This window comes from Quercus lobata, chromosome 5, assembly GCF_001633185.2.
Source record: "Quercus lobata isolate SW786 chromosome 5, ValleyOak3.0 Primary Assembly, whole genome shotgun sequence".
Classification (NCBI taxonomy): Eukaryota; Viridiplantae; Streptophyta; class Magnoliopsida; order Fagales; family Fagaceae; genus Quercus; species Quercus lobata.
In genome coordinates this window covers 64,772,388-64,796,731 of record NC_044908.1, presented here as the reverse complement: position 1 = coordinate 64,796,731, position 24,344 = coordinate 64,772,388, and the positions used below count along the sequence as shown (strand labels likewise).

The 24,344-nt window shown below is 37.1% G+C and overlaps 1 protein-coding gene across 2 annotated transcripts; it reads right to left on the bottom strand.

Annotated features, from left to right (window-relative positions):
• Positions 1-2,590: 2,590 nt before the first annotated feature.
• On the bottom strand, positions 2,591-18,527 carry LOC115989697 (pentatricopeptide repeat-containing protein At1g30610, chloroplastic-like). Of its 2 annotated transcripts, XM_031113515.1 has the most exons (10): positions 17,083-18,527; positions 16,586-16,902; positions 15,552-15,743; positions 12,528-12,609; positions 12,207-12,398; positions 10,210-10,323; positions 9,366-9,456; positions 9,131-9,288; positions 4,235-4,666; positions 2,591-3,056 (listed from the first exon to the last, which is right to left on the bottom strand). In XM_031113515.1, exons 1-10 carry the CDS (start codon positions 17,893-17,895, stop codon positions 2,655-2,657), a joined length of 2,793 nt encoding a protein of 930 aa, XP_030969375.1. In that variant the 5' UTR covers positions 17,896-18,527; the 3' UTR covers positions 2,591-2,654. The 2 variants fall into 2 exon arrangements, with proteins under 2 accessions (XP_030969375.1, XP_030969374.1); XM_031113514.1 differs by having other exon boundaries at positions 16,586-18,526.
• Positions 18,528-24,344: the final 5,817 nt, after the last annotated feature.

Here is a 24,344-nt window from a genome sequence, read left to right as displayed (position 1 = left end):
TTCGGCCTTAAAAAACTATATTTAGTAGATAGAGAGAGAGATTTTTGCCAAAAGCTATCAACACATATGTATATGGATATAGTGCGTGTGCAGGATATAGGCATAGCACTTATGAGAAAGAACCCCAAGTCAATGAAATAGTCAACCAACCACAACTAAATAGTTTGCTAGTCATTGAATAATATATATATATAGGACAAAATTTATGTACAATACCTTAGGGGTTGTTCTTTAGGTTTCCCTCTTAAAATTCTGCCATGTGGCTACTTAACTTAAAAAATACACTTCTATCCATTAAAAAAAAGTCACATGGCAGAATCTTAAAAGAGGAACTTAAAGAATAGCACCTAAGTACTATTCCTAAATCTTGCTCATATATATATATATATATATATATACACACAAATGTCAAGAACTCTCAAGAATTTTTTTTCATACAATTTTGATCAATCAAAATTTATAGCTCTTTAAATTTATAAGGGTAAACAATAGATACAACTCTTGTGATCTACCCTTAGAATATGAATCTATGTTTATTTTGTGACCTCCCATGTTTTGCATTATAGGGTATTTCCATTAACTTCAATGAAATTTGATGGTGTGGCAAGTTCTAATAAGTAATAACACTAATTTAAATTTTTAGTGTATTATTTGGTGCATGTAGCAAGATTTCATTTATTTTTCCTAGTGAAAACCACGCATGTAGATGTGGGGGGGGGGGGGGGGGTGAATAAATCTCTCTTGGGCTAAGCAAATGAATTGTAATTTACAACTAAAAAAGAATGACTATCTGGGCCTCATGAAAATCGATGATGGGAACAATCCTCAATACGTAATAAAAGGCTTATTAACTGGACTGAATTATGCAAGTAAAAGATTTTAGAAGGAAGTGTATATCCCTAAATTATAAACAATTAGACACTATTCGCCAATTTAGAACTTAATTCCAACAAACAAAAGGAAATATTACTGAAAGTGCATCATCCCCCTCAAGAATTAAGTTTGTAACACCCATAAGAGTATGACAAGCCTCAGAAATAACCATGAGCACCACTTTCTTCACCCCAATAGCTTTATCGCCTGGTGTTAGCTTATTACCTTGCACTAATAATTTTTCCCAACTATCTCTCCCAATGAACTCATCCAATTTGGATGGAGGGAGAGTAGAGTAAAGTTGGCCGAAAATTAGTTCTACTCTATTCACACTAACCATAAAACAAATCAACTTCATTAAATAGGCAAATTCCATTTCACAACATGGAAAGTTCCGATGATCAGTTATTGGCTACTTTCAGTGGCACCCTTTTTGATTGGTCTAGAACTTGGGGACTCACCACTAGTGATTCTCTCCTTATGTTCCTTAGATCCCTTCTTTGTAATTAGTATTTTTTCTTTCTGTTTTTTTATTATCTTTTTCTGTACTTTTTACCTCTGCCTTATGATTTTAGCATGAGGTAGTTTCTTTGAATATACATCTTTTTACTTATCAAAAAAAAAAAAAAAAAAGATACCAAACTTAGAGGTGCATTCTATAAACATTGTTTACATGTCAAGTAAGGTAGTCCATATCAGCAATCAATCATTTTAGGATTCCAAAAGACTTCCATTTACTGATTTAAGGGCCTTTGAGTTAGAGAAGCGCTCCATTTGGTCACGCAAACGGGCTTGAGTGTCCAAATAAGTTTCTTTTGGGACGGAGACGGAGGGATTTGAATACACAAGGTAGTCCATATCAGTTTGGTTTTTCTTTTCTATATAAATAAATTTGTGCATAGGGGCGTGCATGAGTCGGGTTGGGTCGGGTTGAGAGGATTTTTTGACCCAACCCACCATGGTGGGTTAAAAAAAATTCAACTCAACCCAACTCATCACATAAGTCCAACCCATGGGTTGGATAACTTTTTTTATTACTATTATTATTAAATTGAGCAAAAAAAAATATATCACACTTACCACCTAAGTTTTTTTTTTTTTTAGAAAGAAAAAGAAAGCACTTACCACCTAAGTTGATAAACAAAATATACATTAATATATGAACTAACATTCCAACTCAATTATACATTAATATTGGCTTTTATATAGGATAGGAAGAAGAGCTGGTTATTTTAAAAATTTTAATAATTATATAATATATTTTAAATATATATTAAATATATGGGTGGGCCAAGTCGGGTTTGACAAGTTTGGAATTTTATGACCCAAACCCAACCCACCAAGCACTAAAAACCGACCCAACCCGACGGGTTGGGTTGAGTTGGGTCAATTTTGGCAGGTCAGTGGGATGGCTGCACACCCCTATTTGTGCGTGTGTGTTTGTTTGTTTTGTTTTTTTTTTTTTTTTTAGATTTACATAAATTACCATAAGAAGTAGAAATAAAGGCTGGGCCTAGTGGGATAGCAAGTGTCTTTTACAAAAAAACAACCGGTTCTAAATGGGTCTTTCTTTGCCTCTAAAATGACAAGTATGTTGTCTGATGTCTCTATTGGATTAAGTCCAAGAATCAGCCTCTTCAAAAACTATCAAGGTAACACTATCTACGAATCACCTCTCTTATACCCCACAAAAGTGAGAGTTTTAAGCACCAAGTACTCTAAGAAGTAGCAATGCTTGTTTCTGTTATATAATGGCAAAGATGAACACAAATAGTAGTTAATCAGGATTTAAAAGCTAATTCAGTTTGAGCACTACAGACAGTTTCGATTTCTTTAATCTCAGCTAATGTCATATTAGTCCTAAAAAATTCTTTACAAGCTGATACGAGATTCTGTACAGCTAGATTTGACAATTCAGTTCTGTTAGTATGGATGCTAACCTCTTGTATCAACCGAAAAAGAGCATCCTTACGAAACCTGTGAGCATTTTCCTCAAGCAAATTCAACCATGCTGAATTAGAGAATGCCTGCAACTCAGGCATGGAATGACTAGTTATACAGGCAAGGGCAGCCATATAGTCGTCATTCTCTAGCTTCATGCAAAACTTTTCTTTGACAAGGGCAGGTGGTGGATTCCTATCTGCCTTGGTCAAGTGATTCCAAGTTGTTTCCAGTAACACTCCCTGGCAATTATGCATAGCTCCCACCAATGAATAAAAATAGAACTGAAGATTAAATTAAACTCCAAACAAGGAGATTCTTTTCCTAGTATTCTACAAAGGGGAAACACCAAGTGGCATGCAGTGCGAGAGACATTTTGGAGATTCTAGTTATGCCAGACCCCATTTGGGAGATTCTGGTTGATGATTAAACATCTTATTCTGGAACTCACATCTGTGTGTAAGCATGCATGCATGTGCACAAAAATAAGAACAAAATAAATAAAAAGGCCACAAGAGACACCCAAGTACATACGTAAAACTTCATAAACACTCTTGAATGATATAGGTAAATTTTTTTTTTTGAAAAACATATAGATAAAATATTTAAGAGTTAGTATATATGTGAAGAATATATAATCAGAGATCTTTTTTTCCTGGTATGATATCACTAAAAGATTATCTTTCAAAAACACTGAATTCCTTGGGACGTCACTAAGATGAGTATGGATTGTCAATGTTTTAGACAATGGGTGACAAAGCCGGGCGGATGATGTCACGATGCTCAGAGGAGAAAAATTATAAACAAAAACAAACAAACAAACAAACATGTATGTTTGTGCATGGGTGTGCAAGATTTTTTGTAGGGAATATCTTTGATAATAAATTTCCAACATAACCCAAAACCAAAGTTTAGACCCTTGCATTACCATACTATCAGTTTCACTTTTTCTATTCTTTCAGTGTTGAAGTCCAATATTATAGTTTCTTTGTTCTTTTCATTTTCATTGGCAGCATATCTAGATATCCCTGAAAGTTTAATTACTCCCGTTACTTTCACAGCACTTAATGAACATACACTCCGCTTACAATAGAAATTGAACTAAATCTAATATCTTGGACATAGAGGATCAGATTTGGGTTTTTTAAAAATATTATTTGTTTGTTTTTACTATTATATTTATATATGGAAAATGTTCCATTCGCTCCAATGGATAAACACCATAACACATAAGTATTATGCCCCATCAAAAACAACAGCAGTAACCATGCCTTACTCTCAAAATTTCAAAATTTCAGGGTGGGCTATGGATCCTCAATCAACTAATCAGAGTCAGACACAGATTATTTCCACCATTATATTCTATCCTAAGCATTAACCTTATGCCATAAAATAGAATAAAGGGGGGAAGGGAAGATACCTTTACAGCTCCAGAAGCATTTAATATCATCCGAAGATGACGTTTTGCATTGAAGTGAAAACCATGGTGCAGCATCCCTCTGTAAATATTCTCAAAATCATCCCACCTTTTTTCTGCAATGCATGCATCCAACATGGTGTTGAATGTGTAGATATCTGGTATCACACGAGCCCTATAATCAGATTTCCTGCTGATATGGTTCCTATCCTCTGACATCATATTGAACAGCTTTTTTGCTTCTTCAAACATCCCATGTTCTAGGTAAGCTTTCAACATTATATTACAACTAACAAGATTTGGGGAGCAAAAGTTTTGCATTTCTTTGAAAATGTAAGCTCCATCTTCAATGTTTCCCGAGTCAATACAAGCTTGAATTAAGCCAGTGTAAGTCACTACTAGAGGCTTATTTGCGACCTTACATATTTTCTCCATCTGTCAAAATAATGAACGTGAAAAAGGTGATCAAACTCTCAGCTGCAACCATGAATGAATACACACACACACACACACATTCTAGGAAAATAGCTCAGCCAGATGCTAACATTGTAATCATCCATACACTTCTTGTAGATGACTGACAATAAAATTATCAGCTTAGTACTCACATGTGACTTTTGTTAATATGGTGGAACAGAAAATCCCAAGAAAAGGGCCAAGGGTACTGTAGGAATGTTGTACTGGGTAGGACAAAAAACAAAGGTCCCACATTATATGCTATATTGCATTCCATTTAGTTTGCAGATCAAAGAAGCAGAAAGAAACCTGTATATTTTGACCAGCACACCCACCCCCCCCCACCCCCCCAAAAAAAAAAAAAAAAAAAAAAACTTAAGTGGCTTGATCCAGAGGTAATGCTGCTCATCCACCTTGCATATATTATACTTTATCATGTGATAGGGAAAGCACGCTATGTGAAAATAAACTATAAGTGAAAGTGTATGATATGCCAAAAAAAAAAAAAACAATTAGTAAGGAACCACTATGAAAGGTAGACAAGGGAGAACAATAGTTCAAACATTATATAGATTAGCCAATGATTCATCAACACTCAAGACAATGAAATCCTATAATATTAATTAAGATAGCTCACACTCAACTCAACTCAATTCAATTAAACTTAACTACGGCTTAATCCCAATAAATTGGAATTGGCCATGGATTCTCATTAACCAATGGGGGATTGGTTATATGTAATCTTTCCCCCTCTTATTATATGAATCATGCCCACCTCAATCTCTTTATCCCTGTAAATTATTAATCCAAAATACCGGTTTTCTACTTTTACTAAAATTGCAATCTACATACTCAGTTCTAGTCCCACTCAACCTAAGGCCCTCTAGATTCCGAAGTCTCCAAACTTCCAACTTGAAATTAACTCCTACCCTCGTGTCATCAACTAACACGAAATCATCCGCAAAAAACCATATACAAAGGAATCTCATCCTGAATCGATCTAATAAAATCATCTATAACTAGTGCAAAGAGATAAGGACTCACTATTATTATCATTCCCTATCCTCACCTAATGGTCTGTCCTTCCTATGAAAGATGGTGTGGTGTTCGAAAGCCCCATCTAGGGTTCCCTACTTTTCTTCAACTGCTGCACTAGGGAAGATCTTTTTTTTTTTTTTTTTATATATATAAGTAATAAAATATATTAAAAAGAAGAAGGATTTCACCTGAGTATATAGGAACTATACATCAGGGACAAAAACAAATCAAGTGCATAAATTACAAAAGTCCATGAAACCATGGACTAAAGAAAAAGAACGAAAGCCTAACACTGCAACCCAATCCAAAAGAGTCTTAAGGAAGAAGAATTTAAGATCTGAGACTGATCTCTCTAAATCCTCAAAATACCGGTTATTCCTCTCTCGCCAAATGCACCAAATCAAACAATAGGGCATAGCCACCCAAATAACAGCATTCCAATGCCTCCCAAACTTTCCTTGCCAACAAGCCACAGCTCCACCACTGCTTTCGACATAACCCAATGAATGCCAAACAAAGTAAACACCATAGACCACAAATCAAAAGCAAGAGGGTAATGGATAAGGAGGTGGTCTACTGATTCCCCATTTCTTTTACACATACAACACCAATCCAAAATCAAAACCTTCTGTTTCCTAAGATTATCTAGGGAAGATCTTATCTATTGACAATCTCTGGAAGAGAGATATTTTGATCTTGGGTTGGTGCAGCATGTGCAAAAAATGGGGGGAGTTTGTGGATCACCTACTCCTTCATTGTCCTATAGCTTTGGAGCTATGGACTGGCATTCTGTTTATTTGGCCTTCATTGGGCTATGCCAAAAAGAGTCATTGATATGTTTGCAGCTTGGTAGGGGTCCCTCGGCAAGCACAGAACATAGGCCTTTGGAGAATTGTGCCACATTGAATTATGTGGTGTCTTTGGAAAGAATGGAATTCTAGAAGTTTTGAGGGATGCGAACGGAATATCCTTGAAATTAAGGCCTTCTTCCATTGTACTTTGTAGGATTGGAGTGCTGCTTTTATTTCTCCTTTGATCGTTGTATTTTGACATGACTGTACTTCTCTCTTAGTACACCGCCGGTATACTTCTAATACATTTTACATAACTTATCAAAAAAAAAAATATAAGGACTCAACGTTAATACTTGATGTATACCTATTTTGACAGGAAAGGAAACTCATTCGTGATTCCTCTACTAGTTCACACACTAATTGTCACTCTGACATAAAAATAATCACATTAATCGCCTTGTGATAAGATTAGCTCAAATCTGAGTCAATAATTTTAGGACACTCAGTTCTGTCTTGACTATAACCATTGTAATGTTCTAGTGGTTTACACTATTAAGTAGCATTTTATTATTTATTTAATTGACTGACTATATTTGGTGTGAATTTCATTTTGATTTTATTTCTGAATTTAATGTAATTGATTATATTGTTTTTTTCCTTATTTGTTGTAACCTTTTTTTGGGATAAATAACGAAATTGTATTAATCAAAGATCCAGGTACACCGGGGGTGTACATGGGCTGTACATCAAACTCTTACATTACAAAGATCAAGCATTTCTGAAAAATTAGAACATGGAAAAAGTTATAAAACCAAACTCTAATCCAGCAAGGTGTGGAGAAGGAAAGATTTAATTTTCCAGATGCAGGAAGCTCTACTTTAAGGACACAGGATAACATTATCAGACATTGAATTTGATGGAATGATATGGAATTAAGATTTTTTTCTCTCTGGGTTGGGGGTGATTCCAAGCTACAAAGCCTAGGGTTTTAGGCAGCTCTAGGTGGTGAAACCTAGAGTTGTTAGGTTTTTCCCTTCTTTCGTAGTCTAGCATTCTCCATGTTGCATCAACTTGGTATTAAAGAAAAAATTGACCTTAATTCAAGAAGCATCATTAGAAACCATCAAAATTTACCAACCATCACAACCACCACCTTCCACAATAGACTAGCCCTTAAACAGCAACCTACCATACGAATGAGAACCCACCACCACCAAGCCGTTGTGAACCAACCTTCAAAGCACACAATCGGATTACAACAAGTCAAACTGCCACAATAACAAAATCCAAACACTCAAAGTTTCAAAACCTAGCCACCACTGAACCCCAACCAAGCTGCCAACCCTGAACCAGAACACTGCCAGAATGCCAGCTTACCCACCATTGCATCATGACCAAAGACCCTCACCAAGAACCAAAAAGGAAGAGAGAAAGAAACATTAAGCAGACACCCATAACCCAATTCGGGCACCAATCAACTCCATGAGCTTTCAATTATCGCTGCAAACCAGTGACCCAACTTTCTCAACCCCTGCTCAATACAATTGGAATCTCCCAGCTGGACCATGAGCTCGTTGTAGGAGACACACTTATTTTCATTTAGCGACACGTTGTGGGAGACACGCTTAATTGTCCTGTGGTCTTCGCAAGTTATGCTGAACCTTATGAAGTAAAAATCGTGTAGTTTTAAAGGTCTAGCTATGTGTCATAGGGTTAAAAGGAAAGTTTTTAATTTGAGTTTTATTTAACAAGTTACAGTCAAAATTGTAAATACTGCAAGTCAGGCTAAGTAAGGGTATTTTGGTAGTTAGTTGAGTAGAGGTCGAGCATTGTTGTGGTGGCAAGTGCCTTCCAATCATTGTAGTATAGTTAAGTGTATAATTTCTAGGAGATCCTAAGTATCTTTATTTTTTTTTTTTTTTTAAGTCCAACTTAATATTTTCTTAGGTTTTTAGTTTACTAGTTAAACTAGGGATTTCTAATACTACTTCCTTTTTTTTGGGGATAAGTAAGAAAAAAATTTATTAAAAAAGACTACTTTATGCGAAAAGATCACAAAGCAGCCAGGGATTACTAATACTACTATAAATCAAAGTCTTTATATATTATTTGTTCTCAATGTACTAAGAGATAAATGGAATTAATAATGTATGTTTTGTGCATTGAGGTATGTTGACCTTCAAGGTTATTGTTCACATGTTGTTGATAGTCATTCTTGAAGCCTAACCCCTCTTTCCAAAAGTTCTAACCCTAACTCCACAAATTTTCTGACCACAAGAACAAATAGACAAATCCCCTGGTTTGTCCTACGTTAGTTTTGTAATTGAAAACCAAGCAAAGAAGTGTTAGTTTTGGTTGTAATCTAAATACAGCAATGAAGAGAGAGAGAGAGCACTAACTACTTCCTAAGTAGCATTATCTTCTTGAATTACCAACTTTTCTAGTCATACAACTCCCAGAGCATTAAGAGAAGTTTTGTCCAAGCTTTTTCGCACTTAATAGCTACATGGTCACTAAAGCAAGATGAAGTGCCAGCCTACCAAAGCTTAAATACATAAAAGGAACGTCCACATAAAAAATGTAAATGTAAGATATAGCTTAACAAAAGTACCAGCTTCAATGCTTCTTGGCACCTTCCAGCAGTACAAAGACAGCGAGCCAGGTCATAATAAAGAGCTGCAGAACCTACTATTCCTCGCCTTTCCATGTGTTGAACAGCCAAAAGAGCTTCATCTGTTTTTCCTTCTTTCCAAAGTGTATTCACAACCACTGTTTACAACAGAAGTCATTGTCTTAATGTAACCAAACATGATAGCATGTAAAAGAAAAGAAGCTAAGTAAAATACCTTTATATGTTAAAGCATTTGGAATAGAAAATTTCTGCAATTTTCTGAAAAACTCATGAACTAAGTTGTACTTGCCACATGCAAACATCACCTGCTCAAGCAATTAAAAGGGATATTCAGCATAAAGCTGCAAAATATCTTCATATATATTATAAATTTATTAAAGAAGAGGATCTACCTTATGTGCTCAGGAAACATACATAAAGTGCTCCTAGAGAACAGCAATAATTGAGAGTTGCAATCTAAAAGAATGAGAATCAATGGAATCTAAAATAGAATGTATCTCAGCAGGGCCCAAAACACGGAAACATTCTAACAATGTTCTTATAAATGAGGATTTCAGCTAGTTTCATAAACCCAGTATAATATTTTTATTTCTCAAGCAGAAGTGGCAGTTCAGTCGCATATTTTATGAACCCAGACTACCGTGTTGTCAAATTATGTTTGAGCTCCCAAATAAGATATCAAATGGAGCACATAACTATATAAGTCAGATAAGATCGTATTGGATGTGAAAATGGTCACTTTCATTGTGATGGAAGGAAAAGCTAGTTCAACAACGTTTATATAGTTTTGGGCCAATAGCAAGCAATTCTACACATTTCTTTTGTATAATAACTAAACACTACAAGAAAAAAATATCCCACATGGCAACTTCAGAAATTGCATGCTGGAAGGATACATATTCATGCATATCAGGAAATCAATTGAAAAACCACAATCATCTTAGTATTTTAATAAACAATTTTCACAAGAAAGAAGTAAACTAAGTACCATGCCATTAAAGTGTTACTTTAATAGTGAAAGAACAGACCACAAGAAAGCAACTAATGGCAGCTATTACCTCCATGACAAGTCCATATGTTGTAGAAGAGGGCTTTTGGCCTTGTTGCTTTAACTGCTGCAAAACCCAGAATGCTCCTTCCCATTTTTCCTGCTGGACACAGGCATTTAGGACCTGTAATGAAGAGACATATAAATCATATAAGTGAGATAATTTGGTAAAACTATTTTATAACTAAAGAAATTCGTTTAGGCAATGCTAAGGGGTTGATCCATGAGTATGAAGAGAGGACCACCTTAGACTGGAAATTTCAAAAATCAAGGAATCGTTAAACTCAAGAAAAGAGATAAGATAAATATAGGCAGATTTATCATCCGTGCAATCAAAATAATGCAAATATGTCATCTTAACCTTGACCAAGGATATCCCCACCCTTCAAAATAAAAGCTTTTCCTCCCTAACATAAGAAGAGCAAATCAAACAATACCAAAAGTCCTTCAGATAAAGCTCTTTATGGCAAAACTCTACTTAATCTCTACTTCCTACAACAATACCAAAAGATGTTAAGAGTTCCAAAATCCAAATTCATAAAACCAACTGTCAAAACCCTAGTGCCTATGACAAGATACATGTACTAGCTTGAGATCTAACTAAACCATACATTAAAAATTACAAAAATAACAAATAACAAATAAAAAAAGCCCTGGCTTTATTACAAAACCTAAAATCACTTGGTTTGAAGCTGTTTCCAGTTTGAAGGTTAATCTAGGCAAGTCAAAGTTGGAACGAAGACAAACAGGATGGAAGTGATTGTATCTCTTGAAAGGGGGTAGCGATACTTTAATAAAAAGAACTTTTTCAAATCTACCCACTTACTTCTTATCTCTGTTTCCTATTCCAGCTGGTGTGACTCATCATATTGAAAAATATGGCACAATTTTTCATGAAGAGGGTTGGGTAATGAACCCAAACTTCAGCAGAATTTCTTAGGGGTGGTATGGGGGATGAACCCAAATTTCATTCAATTAAATGGGCTACTATTTATGCTCCACTTTCTTCTAGTGGTTTGGGGATCAGAAATCTGAGACTTTTTAATGAAGCTTTGCTTGGGAAGTGGTTGTGGAGATTTGGGTTTGAAAGGGATGTTCTTTGGCGGCAAGTGATAGAGGCAAAGTATGGATGTGTGTGGGGTGGTTGGTGTACTGGTGCAGTATCTGGTCCCTATGGTGTAAGTTTGTGGAAAAATATTAGTCAAGGTTGTCCTTCTTTGTCTCATTTTATTCTATATGAAATTGGTGATGGTAGATCATTTAGTGTTACATTGCTCTAGTGCTAGAGAGTTGTGGTCTATGGTATTTAGCCTCTTTGGAATTCAGTGGGCAATGCCTAAAGGAGTAACAGAGCTGCTAGCTTGTTGGTAGGTTGGGTTGGGGCAGTATCAGTGCATAGAAATTTGGAAGGCGATTCTTCACCATTTAATGTGGTGTCTTTGGCGGGAGACAAATTCCAAATGTTTTGAGGGCTGCGAATGGAATCCATTGGATCTGAAGTTGATGTTTCTTCAAACTTTATTTGATTGGATGGTTGCATACAGCTGGTTGTCTTTTTCTACTCTCTTAGATCAGATTGATCATTGCACTTTTAGAATTCAACTGTGGGTATAACTTTACTATACTCCCTATAAACTTTGGCTATGCCTCAATATATTATCATTTACTTTCTCTATCTAAAAAGAAATCTTGGGCTATGCCTATGCCTTATATTATTGATTTAACAAAGTCGATTACATATCCCAAAAAAAAAAAAATCACTTACACTTTAGAAAGTGTAGAATCAGTGAAAGAAAATTACCATCTGACAATTTCAAGAATTCTGTCATACTTTAGTTGTAGCTCAAAGATTTAACAATTTCTAAAATAATGATAATTTTTAATTTCTATCTTCAAAAGTATGTCATGTAACAGGTATAGAAACTATCCAATCATGCAGGTATGCACCAGTGAAGCAAATACAGACCATTATCTTTTGCAGATTGAGCTCAATCAAGTATTACTCACCGCATTGTAAACCATGATATCTGGTTCCAACTCTGGGTCCCACTTCCCAATTACCCCGGTTTTGAACTTCTTCTTGGGAGGAGATCGCATACTATCAATTACATCAAAAAGTTCCTTCAAATACCCCGCTTTTCCAAGGGTGACAGCAATACATTGATAAGCAACTAAATCAGGATATGTAGACACTTGTTGCTGGAGAGAAATTAAACAAAAACAAATAAATAAATTGTATTTTCTCTCAAAGCTTTCTCTTTCCTCTTAGCAAGGTGTATTGGACAAGCAGAAAGCATGCTATATGCAAAAAAAATATATGTCTAATACCTGCATTGAATGAAAGACATTGAGTGCCTCCACAGGTCTATTCGCCTTTCCAAGTACATCAAGTGCAGTAGTGTATATAAATCTACAAAATGAAGAGGAAACATAGTCAAAAGACCCTTTCTGTACAAAGACCATTATCTTAACTCACTAGAGCCAAATAGTATTTCCGGAACCACTTGCTTACTAGATTTTTTATATATATAAGTACCACCTGCTTACTTGAAAATGTTAAAAGATCCCAATAGAAAGGTTCCAAGAAAGGTACTTTCAAGATATTACAATCCCAAGCACTTAAATTCAACTCACCATTATTCTTATACAGAAAATTCTTAAAATAGGGAAGTAGTTAATGCAAATGCCTTCCATACAAGTTTGGCCCAAACAAGGTTTGTTAGAAGCTAGCAATGAGTAGCGGTTTTGAGGTTAGAGGTTTCTATCTTTCTTTCTACCCTCCTATTATTTCCTTCCCTTGGAGGTTGGTGTGGCAATCAAAGGTTCCTCCAAGGGTGGCTTTCTTTTCATGGTCAGCTTCTTTAGGTAAGATTCTTATAACTGAATAACCTTCGCAAAAGGCATGTTATTGTTCTTGATTAGTGTTACATGTGTAAAAGGTGTAGGGAGTCGGCGGATCATCTTTTGCTTCATTGCCCTATAGCTTTTGAGCTGTGGCCTTTGGTGTTTTGATTGTTTGGTCTTCATTGGGTTATGCCACAAAAGGTAATTCAATTACTTTGAGTCTTGGCAAGGTAAATTCGGAGACACCGCAATATTGATTTTTGGAGACTTGTGCCGCATTGCTAGATGTGGTGTATTTGGAGTGAAAGAAATGCAAGATGCTTTGATGGCTGTGAGCAGTCTTGTCAAAGATTAAGTCTTTTTTCTTACATATTCTCCTTGTACGGAGTGTGGCTCTGTCGCATTTTTCTTGTTTTTCCCTTCTTGTTTTTCTTGTTTTACTTGATTATTATAATTTTGGTTCTTGATTTTTGCCCCCACAGTACATCCCCAATGTACTCGGGTTGGCTATTTTTTTCTTAATAAAATTTTCCATTACCTATAAAAAAAAAAAAAAAAAAGCCTTCCATACAAGTATTGTTAACCTAGATCACACCACTAATAGAAATAAAATAAAATTATACTTAAAACACCAATCTATCGCAAGAACATATGACAATCTAGTTCTTACTAACAATAGTAATAATAATCACGTATATTATTTTGTTTGTTGAGCATTGAAACTTATTGCCTTGCCTTATCAACCTTGTTTGAAATATTTTTGGGGTCTTAATTCTTACATAAGCTCCTTAACTGAATCTAGCAGGCTCTTATTTTTTTTATATAGAGTGAACTTCAATATACTTACCAATTAGGGGTTTTTATTTTGATATTCCTTGCAACATAAATATAAATCCGAGCCAGTACAACTATATAGACAAAAAGATAAAGATACTGGCACAAAATAACAATATGAGAAACATTCTTGCATGAGTACACGAGTAAATGTACTTCAGAAAATCATTTAAGGGCTGTTTGGCATTGCAATCAAGAAGCATTGTAATAACCTTTTCCTTAAAAGTTCACCAAAAAGACCAAAAGAAAAAGATATATGTACTAGACATATATGTATGTATGTAAATACACATACATACATACATACATACATTACACTTTTCCACCCTAAACTATACCCCAATTACACCTAACTCCCTGAACTATCTAAGTACATGCTTGACCCCACAAAGTTATTTGTTTCAATTTCCGCCCTGCAGTCTAATTTTGTGTTATGTCTGACAGATTTTAACATTGAAAGACCTATTTATCCCTCTATCCAAAACAAAAAACTAGGGGGTAAATTGGTATTTCAATGCTGAATTTTGTTAGAGTTAACATTAAAACAAACAGCAGAGAATTAAGTATAACGTATTTTTTAAATTGGGGTGTTGATTGTGTGTTTCAATAGTTCAAGGGGTTAGGTATAATCGAGGTGATAGTTTATTGTGGAAAAGTATAATTTGTCCATCTATATGGGCAAACCTATTATGTATGTATAAGGATAAACTATTTTATAACTACTCAAACAAGCCAAAAATTGGTTGAAGCCAGTTCAAAACAGATTTTCCTCATAAATATGCAAGGACCTCCATCAGGACCTTTATTTTATTGGTACCTCTATATTTTTATAAGTAATAAAGATTTTCATTAATAAATAGGAATCTCTAAAGGAATGGCCTTCAAAAGATGGCACCTATCCCAAAAAAAAAAAAAAAAAAAAGAGAAAGAGAAGTAGCTTCCTAAAGATGACTGCTGAAGATTCAAGTTTTGATTGGTTCCTCCTTGAGGACCATTACCACCAAAGCCACTACCACCAAAGCCATCAATATTGCAACTTCTATGCAACAGTAACATCATCAACCAGGGCTAATGTTAGTAAATCCTAACACCACAACAACAATTACCATGGCCTGCTCTGATGCAGTTGACATAACGACAAAAAGTGCAACTAACTACACAAGATCATCAATCCCACCCTGATCAGATCCATTTTAATCCATTCTACCAACTCTAAACCCATTAGAACATACTCTGTAATCAAACGCTTCATCCAAATACATAGTTCAAAACTTTGTATTAATGTCCTGTCATGCATTGAATACAAGGCTTGACTCTTTTCTCTAAGAGAGCTAAAGCTAAATCATCCAATTGTAACAGTTTCTCTAGAAATTCTGTCATGACATTTATGTACAACCTGTAAAATGATTGGAAACAATGTAGTTCTTTTTTTAATATAAGTAATTTGAAACAATATAGTTTGATTGTTTAAAGGAAGTTTTCCGCTCAATGTAATTGTGGTGCCATTTCAAAACACATGTAACCTACAACAAAATTCATTACTCAAATGCTTCATATTCATAATACTAATTACAGAAAAGAAGTCTCAAAAAAAATTACAGAAAAGAAAAGAAAATGCTCTTTTAAAACATGTGTAATGTTCATCAGAGAGACCAAAAAAAGGGAAAAAGATACCTGGGCCTGTGGGATTTGAAGCGCTCACGCATCTGAAGCCACTCAACGACTTGTAGCACCCGCCTCCAATTTCCTAGTTTTCCCAATATCTGGATAACCCTCAATATAGAATGATCACAGAATCGGATCCTTGCACTTCGCATTGTCTTTGTAAACATCCATTCAGGCATGTCTACATCTGCACCATTCAACCTGTTAAAATAAACTACTTTAACATTAACCAAATCATGAGAATTAATATTTAAGATAAGTTAGAATTAGATAATGAGATATTTAGATTGGTCTCATAAAACAAAGAAAGATAAGACTTATCCAAGACATGACAAGCACAGCAGAAAGTGTCATCAATATGCATTTGGAGGGGTACAAACTGCAGAGAATACTGTTTAAAAATTACAATTATTTCTTTCTAAAAAATCAAGCTTCATAGCAGTAAATTTTCTCCACATAAGTATTAAATCTTCACAAATACCTAAAAAGTTCATTTTCTTGTTTTATCATTTCAGATTATGGATCACATTATCAAACAAAATTATATACTAACTCCTCATAACACCTAAATTTTGTTTGCCAAAATTAGTGAGATAATATCAACATCAAAAAAGTTCCCATGACCAGTCCACTATAATTAGTATTCATAACTGGTCCTTTAAACATGCCATCAAAATATTGTCGACAAAAATTCCAATTCACGACGCAAAGAACTCATAGATAAAATTTGTAAATCAGTCTAAATATGGAAGCTCATGGATTCACATGATACAAGTGACATTAACATATCAAGACTATATAAAGATATACATGATGGACCTCATTATCTAACAAAAGACCAGAATATATTCCCATTACAATATTTTGGAGCATGCAGGTCTACATCTAACTAGAGGGAACTAAAACCAAACTGCAAGACATAATAAAAGTTGTTAATATTACGTCTAATTATGAGTTAAACATTATATTGAAAACAAAACAAAATAGAAATAAATTCATCCAAAACTAGGGACACTACGAGGAAAAAAAGGAGAGCAACAGACTGCTTTGCTAGCTTCTGGATTCTCTCTTCCATCTCCATCCGTGAAACTCGTGGCTTGTCCACAACGTCACTGAATTCATCAAAATTCTTGAAGGCAGCTCTTTCCTCATCTGCGCCATTACCATCAATTCTTTCAGAGAAAGAGTGACCTCTTCTGGTTAGTGTTCCTTTTTCACGCAAAAAATCATTATTAGCAACTTCTTCAACTTGAAAGTACTTCCTCTCTCGTCTGCCATGCCTATCAATTCCAGCACCAATTTTCTCTCCCTTAAAGGTTTTATTGATTGATTTGTCATCCCACTGGCTATTATCAGTCCCCTTCTGTCTCAACATGCCCCAGGAACTTGCATCACTAACAATTTCCCCATTATTAGCAACTTCTTCAACTTGCAAGTGCTTCCCCTCTCGTCTGCCATGCCTATCAATTCCAGCACCAATTTTCTCTCCCTTCAAGGTTTTATTGATTGATTTGTCATCCCACTGGCTATTATCAGTCCCCTTCTGTGTCAACATGCCCCAGGAACTTGCATCACCAACAATTTCCCCTTCTAGTTTGATACTATGGCGCTGTCTTTGAACAGGAGCTAATGCCTTTGACACTTTTTGTACCCTCCAAGCCTTTGTACTTTTACCCAAGTTGGAGTCCTCCAATTTCTGTTGAATACCACTAGTCTGATGTTGCTTCATTAATTTTCCACTTATATGGCCTTCATTGGTATCAATTTCATCAACAAATTCTTTACTTGCTTTCCCCTTGTAACCAGGCTTACCCCTTCTAACCTGACTTTCCTTGCTCGCGATCCCATAATCCTTCTTAGATAACCCTTCATGTTTTACAACTTTTATCACCTTTTCTTGATCCAAAATGCTTTTCTTTTTCTCAAATTCCTTCAATTCTACAGTTCCTTTATCTCCTTCCATTGTTGGTGTCCTAAAAAGACCCTTTTCTGTATCATTGGGCTTCTGTTTTTTCAACGTATTATTATTATTATTATCAGCTTGCTTCCTTTCCCTACGAACTCTAACAGACTCCATAGCCTTCAAATACTCATTGAAGGACGGCTTAAACTGAAGCTCCTTCTCCAGAATCCCACCACCCACCAACCTATTATCGTTATCAGACTCTCCCTTCAACAAAGCATTAATTGCTCTATTGTTTTGTACTTTAACACCAAAAACATGGACCCTCTTCACAGTTAGACCAACAGGGAAGATGGGTCTCCGAGGAATCAGAACCCCATTGAAAGAAAACGAACTCCAGGTACAATTTGAAGCAAAAATAGCGTTTCTTTCATAATAAGAGACACCCATTTGCGCATTCGTTAAAATACCATTGCAAAAAGCATAAACAACAACAACAAATGGAGGCCGATGAGAATTCAAGTTTTAAGAAACTCAAACAAGCTTTTGAACTTACAGGAACAATTTGGCTACAAGGAAAACTGTCTCAGTTTCACTTCCACTCTCCCACGCACAGCCTGCCAGTGCCACCGAAAGATAAAATATTTAAGGTTGCTCTGTCTGACTCGGGCTGTTCTGGTTTGTTTTTTTGGGGGACAGAATGGGCTATGAACTTTTGATTGGGCTCAATAACTTGGCCCAGAAAATTGAAATTTTGATGGGCTACGGGCGACCCAATTGCAAGGTAGGCTTCATAGTCGATATGAGCCTAAGTTTGACCACGGCGACAAGGACTGCGAACTGTGGTTGGAGAGCGAAGGCACACTGTCAGAGGACCAAAAGCAGTCTGGCCCGTTTGGGGTTTACTCACTGCATCTCGCCGGAATGTTGTGTCCGTTCCAAATCCAAGAAGGTTCCTCCAACGCAGTCGAATAACCCTGTTTCCGATAGTGCTGGGCTTCAAAATCCAGTGGAACAGGATTCTGCCAATCAAACTCCTCGGTCCGGAGCGGTGCCAGTGAGTCTGGTCCTTGACTTTGTCTTTTCTTCCTTTTTTTTCCTTTTTTTTTTTTTTTTTTTTTCATTCCTTTCTTTTGTGTTCGTATTACACCCCTTTTTATTTTTCAAATTTTTTTTTTTTTGAAAAAAAAGGTTTTGCGTTCTTTTATCTTCTTATCCTCTTTTTATTTGTTTTTAATGAAAAAATCGTTTATGTATTTTTTTTAATAAAAATATATTATATTATTTTTGTTTTACTTAAGTTGGATGTAATAGTAAATTCATAACAACTTTATTTTTTATTTTCTCAATTTTTTTCTTAACTAAATAAAAAAGTTTTTTCGTCTGTCTACTTTTCTATCCTTCACTTTCTACCTTCTCATCCAAACATATATGAGAAAAAATATTTTCTACTTTTTCATTTTTCTATTCTCTCTTCATTTTTTACCCTTTCACTTTTCCACTTCCCAATCAAAGCGTCTAAGGTTGCTTTGTCTAATTCACAATGCTCATTGACTTGGGTTTTTTTTTTTTTTTTTTTTTTTGGCAGAATGGGTTATGAAGTTTTGATTATGCTCAATAACTTAGCCCAAAAAATTGAAATTTTGATGAGCTATTTAAGGCGACGGGCGACCGAATTGCAAGATAGGTTTCATATTCACACATCACAACTCACTTCTCACAAGACAAGACCCAAAAGCTCAACTTTACAATTTCAAGATATAACTGAAATAGTGTCTTGACAATTTCAATTAGACTATACAATGTTTACCGCATTATAATGGAAAAAATTTAGTTACAAAATTAGTTGTTGTCATAGGTTACAACCTTAGTCAATATATTTTTATTGGAGATGAATTCTAATAAATTCACCATTGAATTACATCTTCTTCTTATATCCTCCGTGCTTACAAAACTTCTAGAAAATTAAAGATCAATAGTTATGTCATCAATAAATTGTTTAAATTACAAATTTTTGTAGTTTAAATTTATGCATAAAATATAAGTTTATAGATTATATAGTAAATAATATCTGATTGACAAAAAATTTGACATGTGTATTAAAGGCTTAAAGAACATACAATTCAATGATTAGATGTTCAAAATATGTAGTAATGTTTATTATATTGAGTAATGTTTAGCCTTAAATTACAACCAATTTTGTAGCTAAACTCTGTCCTTATATAATTTAAAGTGTGCACTAATAATTAGTAATTATTAAATATACGACATATTGAATTAGAAAAAATAATCATTGTAATTTGCTTTGTAGCCAATGAAATCCATTTCATGTAGAAGATTTATAAATTAATTTTTCTCGACTATGTTAACCTTCTAATTTTTTTATCTATCATATGAGAAATTTAGAAAATTTAAAAATTAAATTTTAGAATATAAATTGTAGTTGCACGATTTTCTTGGTCCTAATCCTTCTGATCAGGCCTTGGCCCAAGGCGCAACACATAATAAATCTTTGTAGAGGATAGGTCAAAGAACTTAGCCTCAGTGAACTTAATCGGTCTGATGCATGGACTACGGTATTGCAGAAACAAAAACACAAGAATGGATATCTAACCGAAGATTCTATTTCCTGAGTACAGATAATACAATTTTTCGTCCCTCTCTTTGAGGGATTTCACTACATTATATAGGCATCTCATTCTTATCTGAACCTTACACTTGTTGATCATCTAGGTCCCCACTTGAGCACCTGTCCTATCAGACACCCTTGTCACTCCTTTGTGAGTTGCAGTGGCCAAGATAACACTGTTCAGGGGTTTTTTCCTCATTAATGCGGCCAAGAGAGTGGTTGTGACACATTTAATGTGGTGGTGGCAGCTTTCCATGAGATATTTTGGGTTTTATTCTTCTTTATATGCTTGGAGGGTGAGCTGCAATAGTTGGGGGCGAGCTCTTGATCCGAACTTCGTAATGTCCGAGGAGGAGTTACTCCTCGGACAGGTTTCTTTTACCGAAATTGGGCTTAAATAATGTTTGGGATATGATTTCTCCTCGGACTGGATTCTTCTCGGACGGGCCCGTAGTTTACTTAGCCCATTATTTTGGGTCGGGCCCCACAATAGCCCCTCAAAACTCCGATTTTTATCTCCTTCTGAGGAGAAAAGCGGGGTTTTGATGTTAGTGAGAGGATGGAAGTAAGGAGAGCTTGGGGCACGCGTGCGGGCAGTTACTTTGGACGCGCTACAATTTATGAGGCGCGGCCATTTACTCCCGGGGGCTTTCTGTCCCCTTCATCCAACGGTGAGGCGTGGATCGGACGGCCAGCATTTTTTCTCGAATTTTTAGGCAAGAGCGATCTTTTCTCTCTCCTCCCGGCTATATAAGATGTCAGAGAGGTTCAGTTTTCTTTTTATTGGCACCTCATAAACTCCAGAGGATTCCAGAGAACCCCAGAGATCTACGAATACTTGCGTCCGCTAAGCCTCCATAACCGTTTTTTGTAAAGCGTCTCCTCCAAGAGAGATTTCCAGGTATCCCGTTGAGCGTTTTGTGAAGGTATCAGTAAATTTCGTTCATTTTGCTGTTTCGATTCCTCCTCGGACTTTACTTTTCTCCTCGGTCTTTATTTTCATTCCTCCAGTTCAGCTCAGATGGGTAGATTCGAAAAACTAGTAAATACTCCGACCGCTATGGAGGCCTTTAGGGCAAAATACCACATTCCCCCGGGGGTGGGGCTGCAGTACTGTCCTCTTGAAGGAGTATTGACAGATAGAGGCGAGGGAGAAGTTGTTATCCCTATGATTGCTTTCATAGAGGGAGGGATGACACTTCCCATGCGTAGGATTACAAGGGAATACCTGTTCAACCATAGGTTGACGCTGCATCAGTGCTCCAAACATGTTCAAGATACTAGACTGTGTAGACGTCCTAGACGAGCGGATGAATCTAGGCCTTACCTGGCACAATGTGGTTTATTTGTATGAGTGTTATCGCATCGAGAACGGAGGGTATTATCTTAAATTCCGATCCGAGGTCGTTAGGTTGATCTCTTGTCTCCTAGTATCTAATAAGACCGTGAAGAATAATTTCCTTATTGCTTCAGGGGAGCGGAGCGATGGTATTCATTGTCCAACTCGGGCAAGAGTCCCAGGTGCGGCGTCTTTAGGGCCAATCCTTTTCGAGAAAGGGTTTAGCATTGGGGGGTTATTTTTCTCACTTTATTTACAATTGGAAAATTTCGTGAACTAATCTCACTCCTTTTGGATGTTTGCAGATAAAGTTCATGTCGCTCCTCGGCTAAACCTCGTGAACGTGCCGGCGTTGAACTACCTTCTAAGGTCGGAAATTTACATTACTGAGGACGGACAGTTACGTGCAGCTCATCTGGTTCTGGGCTATCAACCTCTAAGCCGCTCTTTCCAAGCTATCGGTCACGCCATAAAGGCTGGCAGTCCGAGATTGGCTAGGATTGACGTGTCAAAGACCAGGTTCCTAGCTCAACGTGATCTTCCACCAGTCGTGCTACCCGGTGTTCGAAATCCCTATCTAGCAGAGCAACTACCTCCGCCAGACGAGCCTGGCGTTGCTATTCTGGTTGAAGGGGAAACCGAATCATCTCGTCTTTCCCTTGAGGAAGAGATAGACGAGTTTTATTTTGAGGAGGAGGTTCAGCAAGCCCCCTTGGTTGAGCTTTCAGATCCCGAAGGAGAGCAGGACCAACACTCCGCAGTTGGTGCTCCCTTAATCATAACCTGCTCGGACGACCCCTCGGATAAAGAGATAGACCCCATGACCGGCAAGGGAAAAACTTTACGGGAGTTGATGGCCTCCCGAGGGAAAGGTCAATCATCAAAAGGTCAGTCATCAAAAGGACCAACTCAGTCACAGGCCCAGACCCTTCCCCCCGTGGTCTCTCAGATTCCCTCGGACCTAGGCCTCAAGGTTAATCCGGACCTGAAGAAGAAAAGGCCGGTTGACACTCCTGAGGAAGGTGAGGTGGTTGCCCAGCCGACCAAGCAACAAAAAACCACCCGGGCACCGAGGAGCAGAAGGGGTGACTCCGCGGAAAGCCGGGATGAGAAGAACCGTGCTGAGGTGCGCGCTACCCCGCGTACATGGAGCCCCAAGCTGGAGCTAGATGGGGTTGCTATCCCCTACAATGCCTCGATCCGAGAATATAACAGGGGCCGAGCAGGGTACGTAGCTAATGCCTTGGAGCAACCCCTACTCCTTCCTCGGGACATGGAGGCCTACAGGCGTTTCTCTCAGCTTGAGATTTTCCTATCCCTTAAAAGGGATCTCGTCATGGTAAGTGACCCTTTTACTATTTTATTAAATTAATTTATTTAACCATGTTAAATTTTAAACCAATCTTGTTTTGTTCGCAGATTACTCAGCAGGTATTTGTGGCGGAGGAGTTTTGTCGTGATAATCGAAGTCGGGTTGAGGCTGAGACCCAGTCTCGGACAGAGATGGAGAAAGCCTTTGGGTCCCTCAAGCACGATCACCTTGAACTCACGGAGAAGTTCAAGGAGTCGGAGAAACGGCGCAAGAGTGCAGAGGCCGGTTTGAAATGTGCTGAGACCCAGGCGGAGGATCAGCACAAAGAGCTGTACGTGACCCAGATGAACCTTGCCACCGAGAAGCAGGCAGTGCTGGATCTCAAGATTGCCCTGCAAAAAGTCAAGGATGAGCTGCTGCGGGTCAAAGAGGAGGCTCAGCTGATCCGAGAGGCTGCAGAGGCTGAAAAGAGTGCTTCTCGCCAGCTCGGGGTCCAAGAAACGAAGGCCAGGCTATCCGAGGAGATCCCCGAGGTGTGCAGGGACTACTGCAGCATCTCATGGGCTCATGCCCTTGATGCTGCAGGAATTCCTGCAGATTCGGCGCTGAGACTGCCTGAGAACATCTTCTATCCTCAGGAGATCCGAGAGAATCCTGATGGCGCCTAAGCGGCTCCGGAGCAGGATCTGGCGGTGCCTGATGCCGTCCCTGTGCCTGATAAAGCGAAGGATCCTGCCACGGACCCTACCATCGAGGCTCCTCCTCCCCAGCCAGAGCAAAAAGAAGATCCTCCTGCTAAGGCTTAGCTTTTAGGCTTTTAATTTTTGTATTCCTTTCCTTTTTCTTTTTTCTTTTTTTTTGAATGAGAGTCGTCCTGTTTTTGCGCTCTTTTGTAAGGACCTCTCTTTGTATGGACCTCGGAATATTAATATAGAATGTTTGCTTTACTTTCTATGAATGTATGCTAATACGACTCCCTCTTTTTTTTTAACGTTTGCAACGACATAAATAAATGTAAACGGTCGAGATAAAAAGGATGCTGGGCAGCGAATTTGAATGAGGGTTGCAATGGTGCTAGACTGCGTGCACGCCTTAAAATGATTTCCCTTAAGTAATAATTTCCCAATCTGTCATAAGTAATAATTTCCCCTAAGTCTGTGGTCCGATGAGCTATGCAGGACTTAGGTTCTGTTTAAAACTTGGATAGATCGTTATGAGTAATAATTTCCCCTAAGTCTGTGGTTCGAGGAGCCATGCAGGACTTAGGTTCTGTTTAAAACTATGGATAGTTGCCATAAGTAATAATTTCCCTAAGTCTGTGGTCCGAGGAGCCATGCAGGACTTAGGTTCTGTTTAAAACTATGAATAGTTGCCATAAGTAATAATTTCCCCTAAGTCTGTGGTCCGAGGAGCCATGCAGGACTTAGGTTCTGTTTAAAACTTGCATAAATTGTCATGAGTAATAATTTCCCCTAAGTCTGTGGTCCGAGGAGCCATGCAGGACTTAGGTTCTGTTTAAAATTATGAATAGTTGTAAATAGACCAGTAGGCACAGGATAATCGCGATACAAAACATAGGCTAAGCCATTTTCATTAATAATAATATCTTCTAAGGTTAT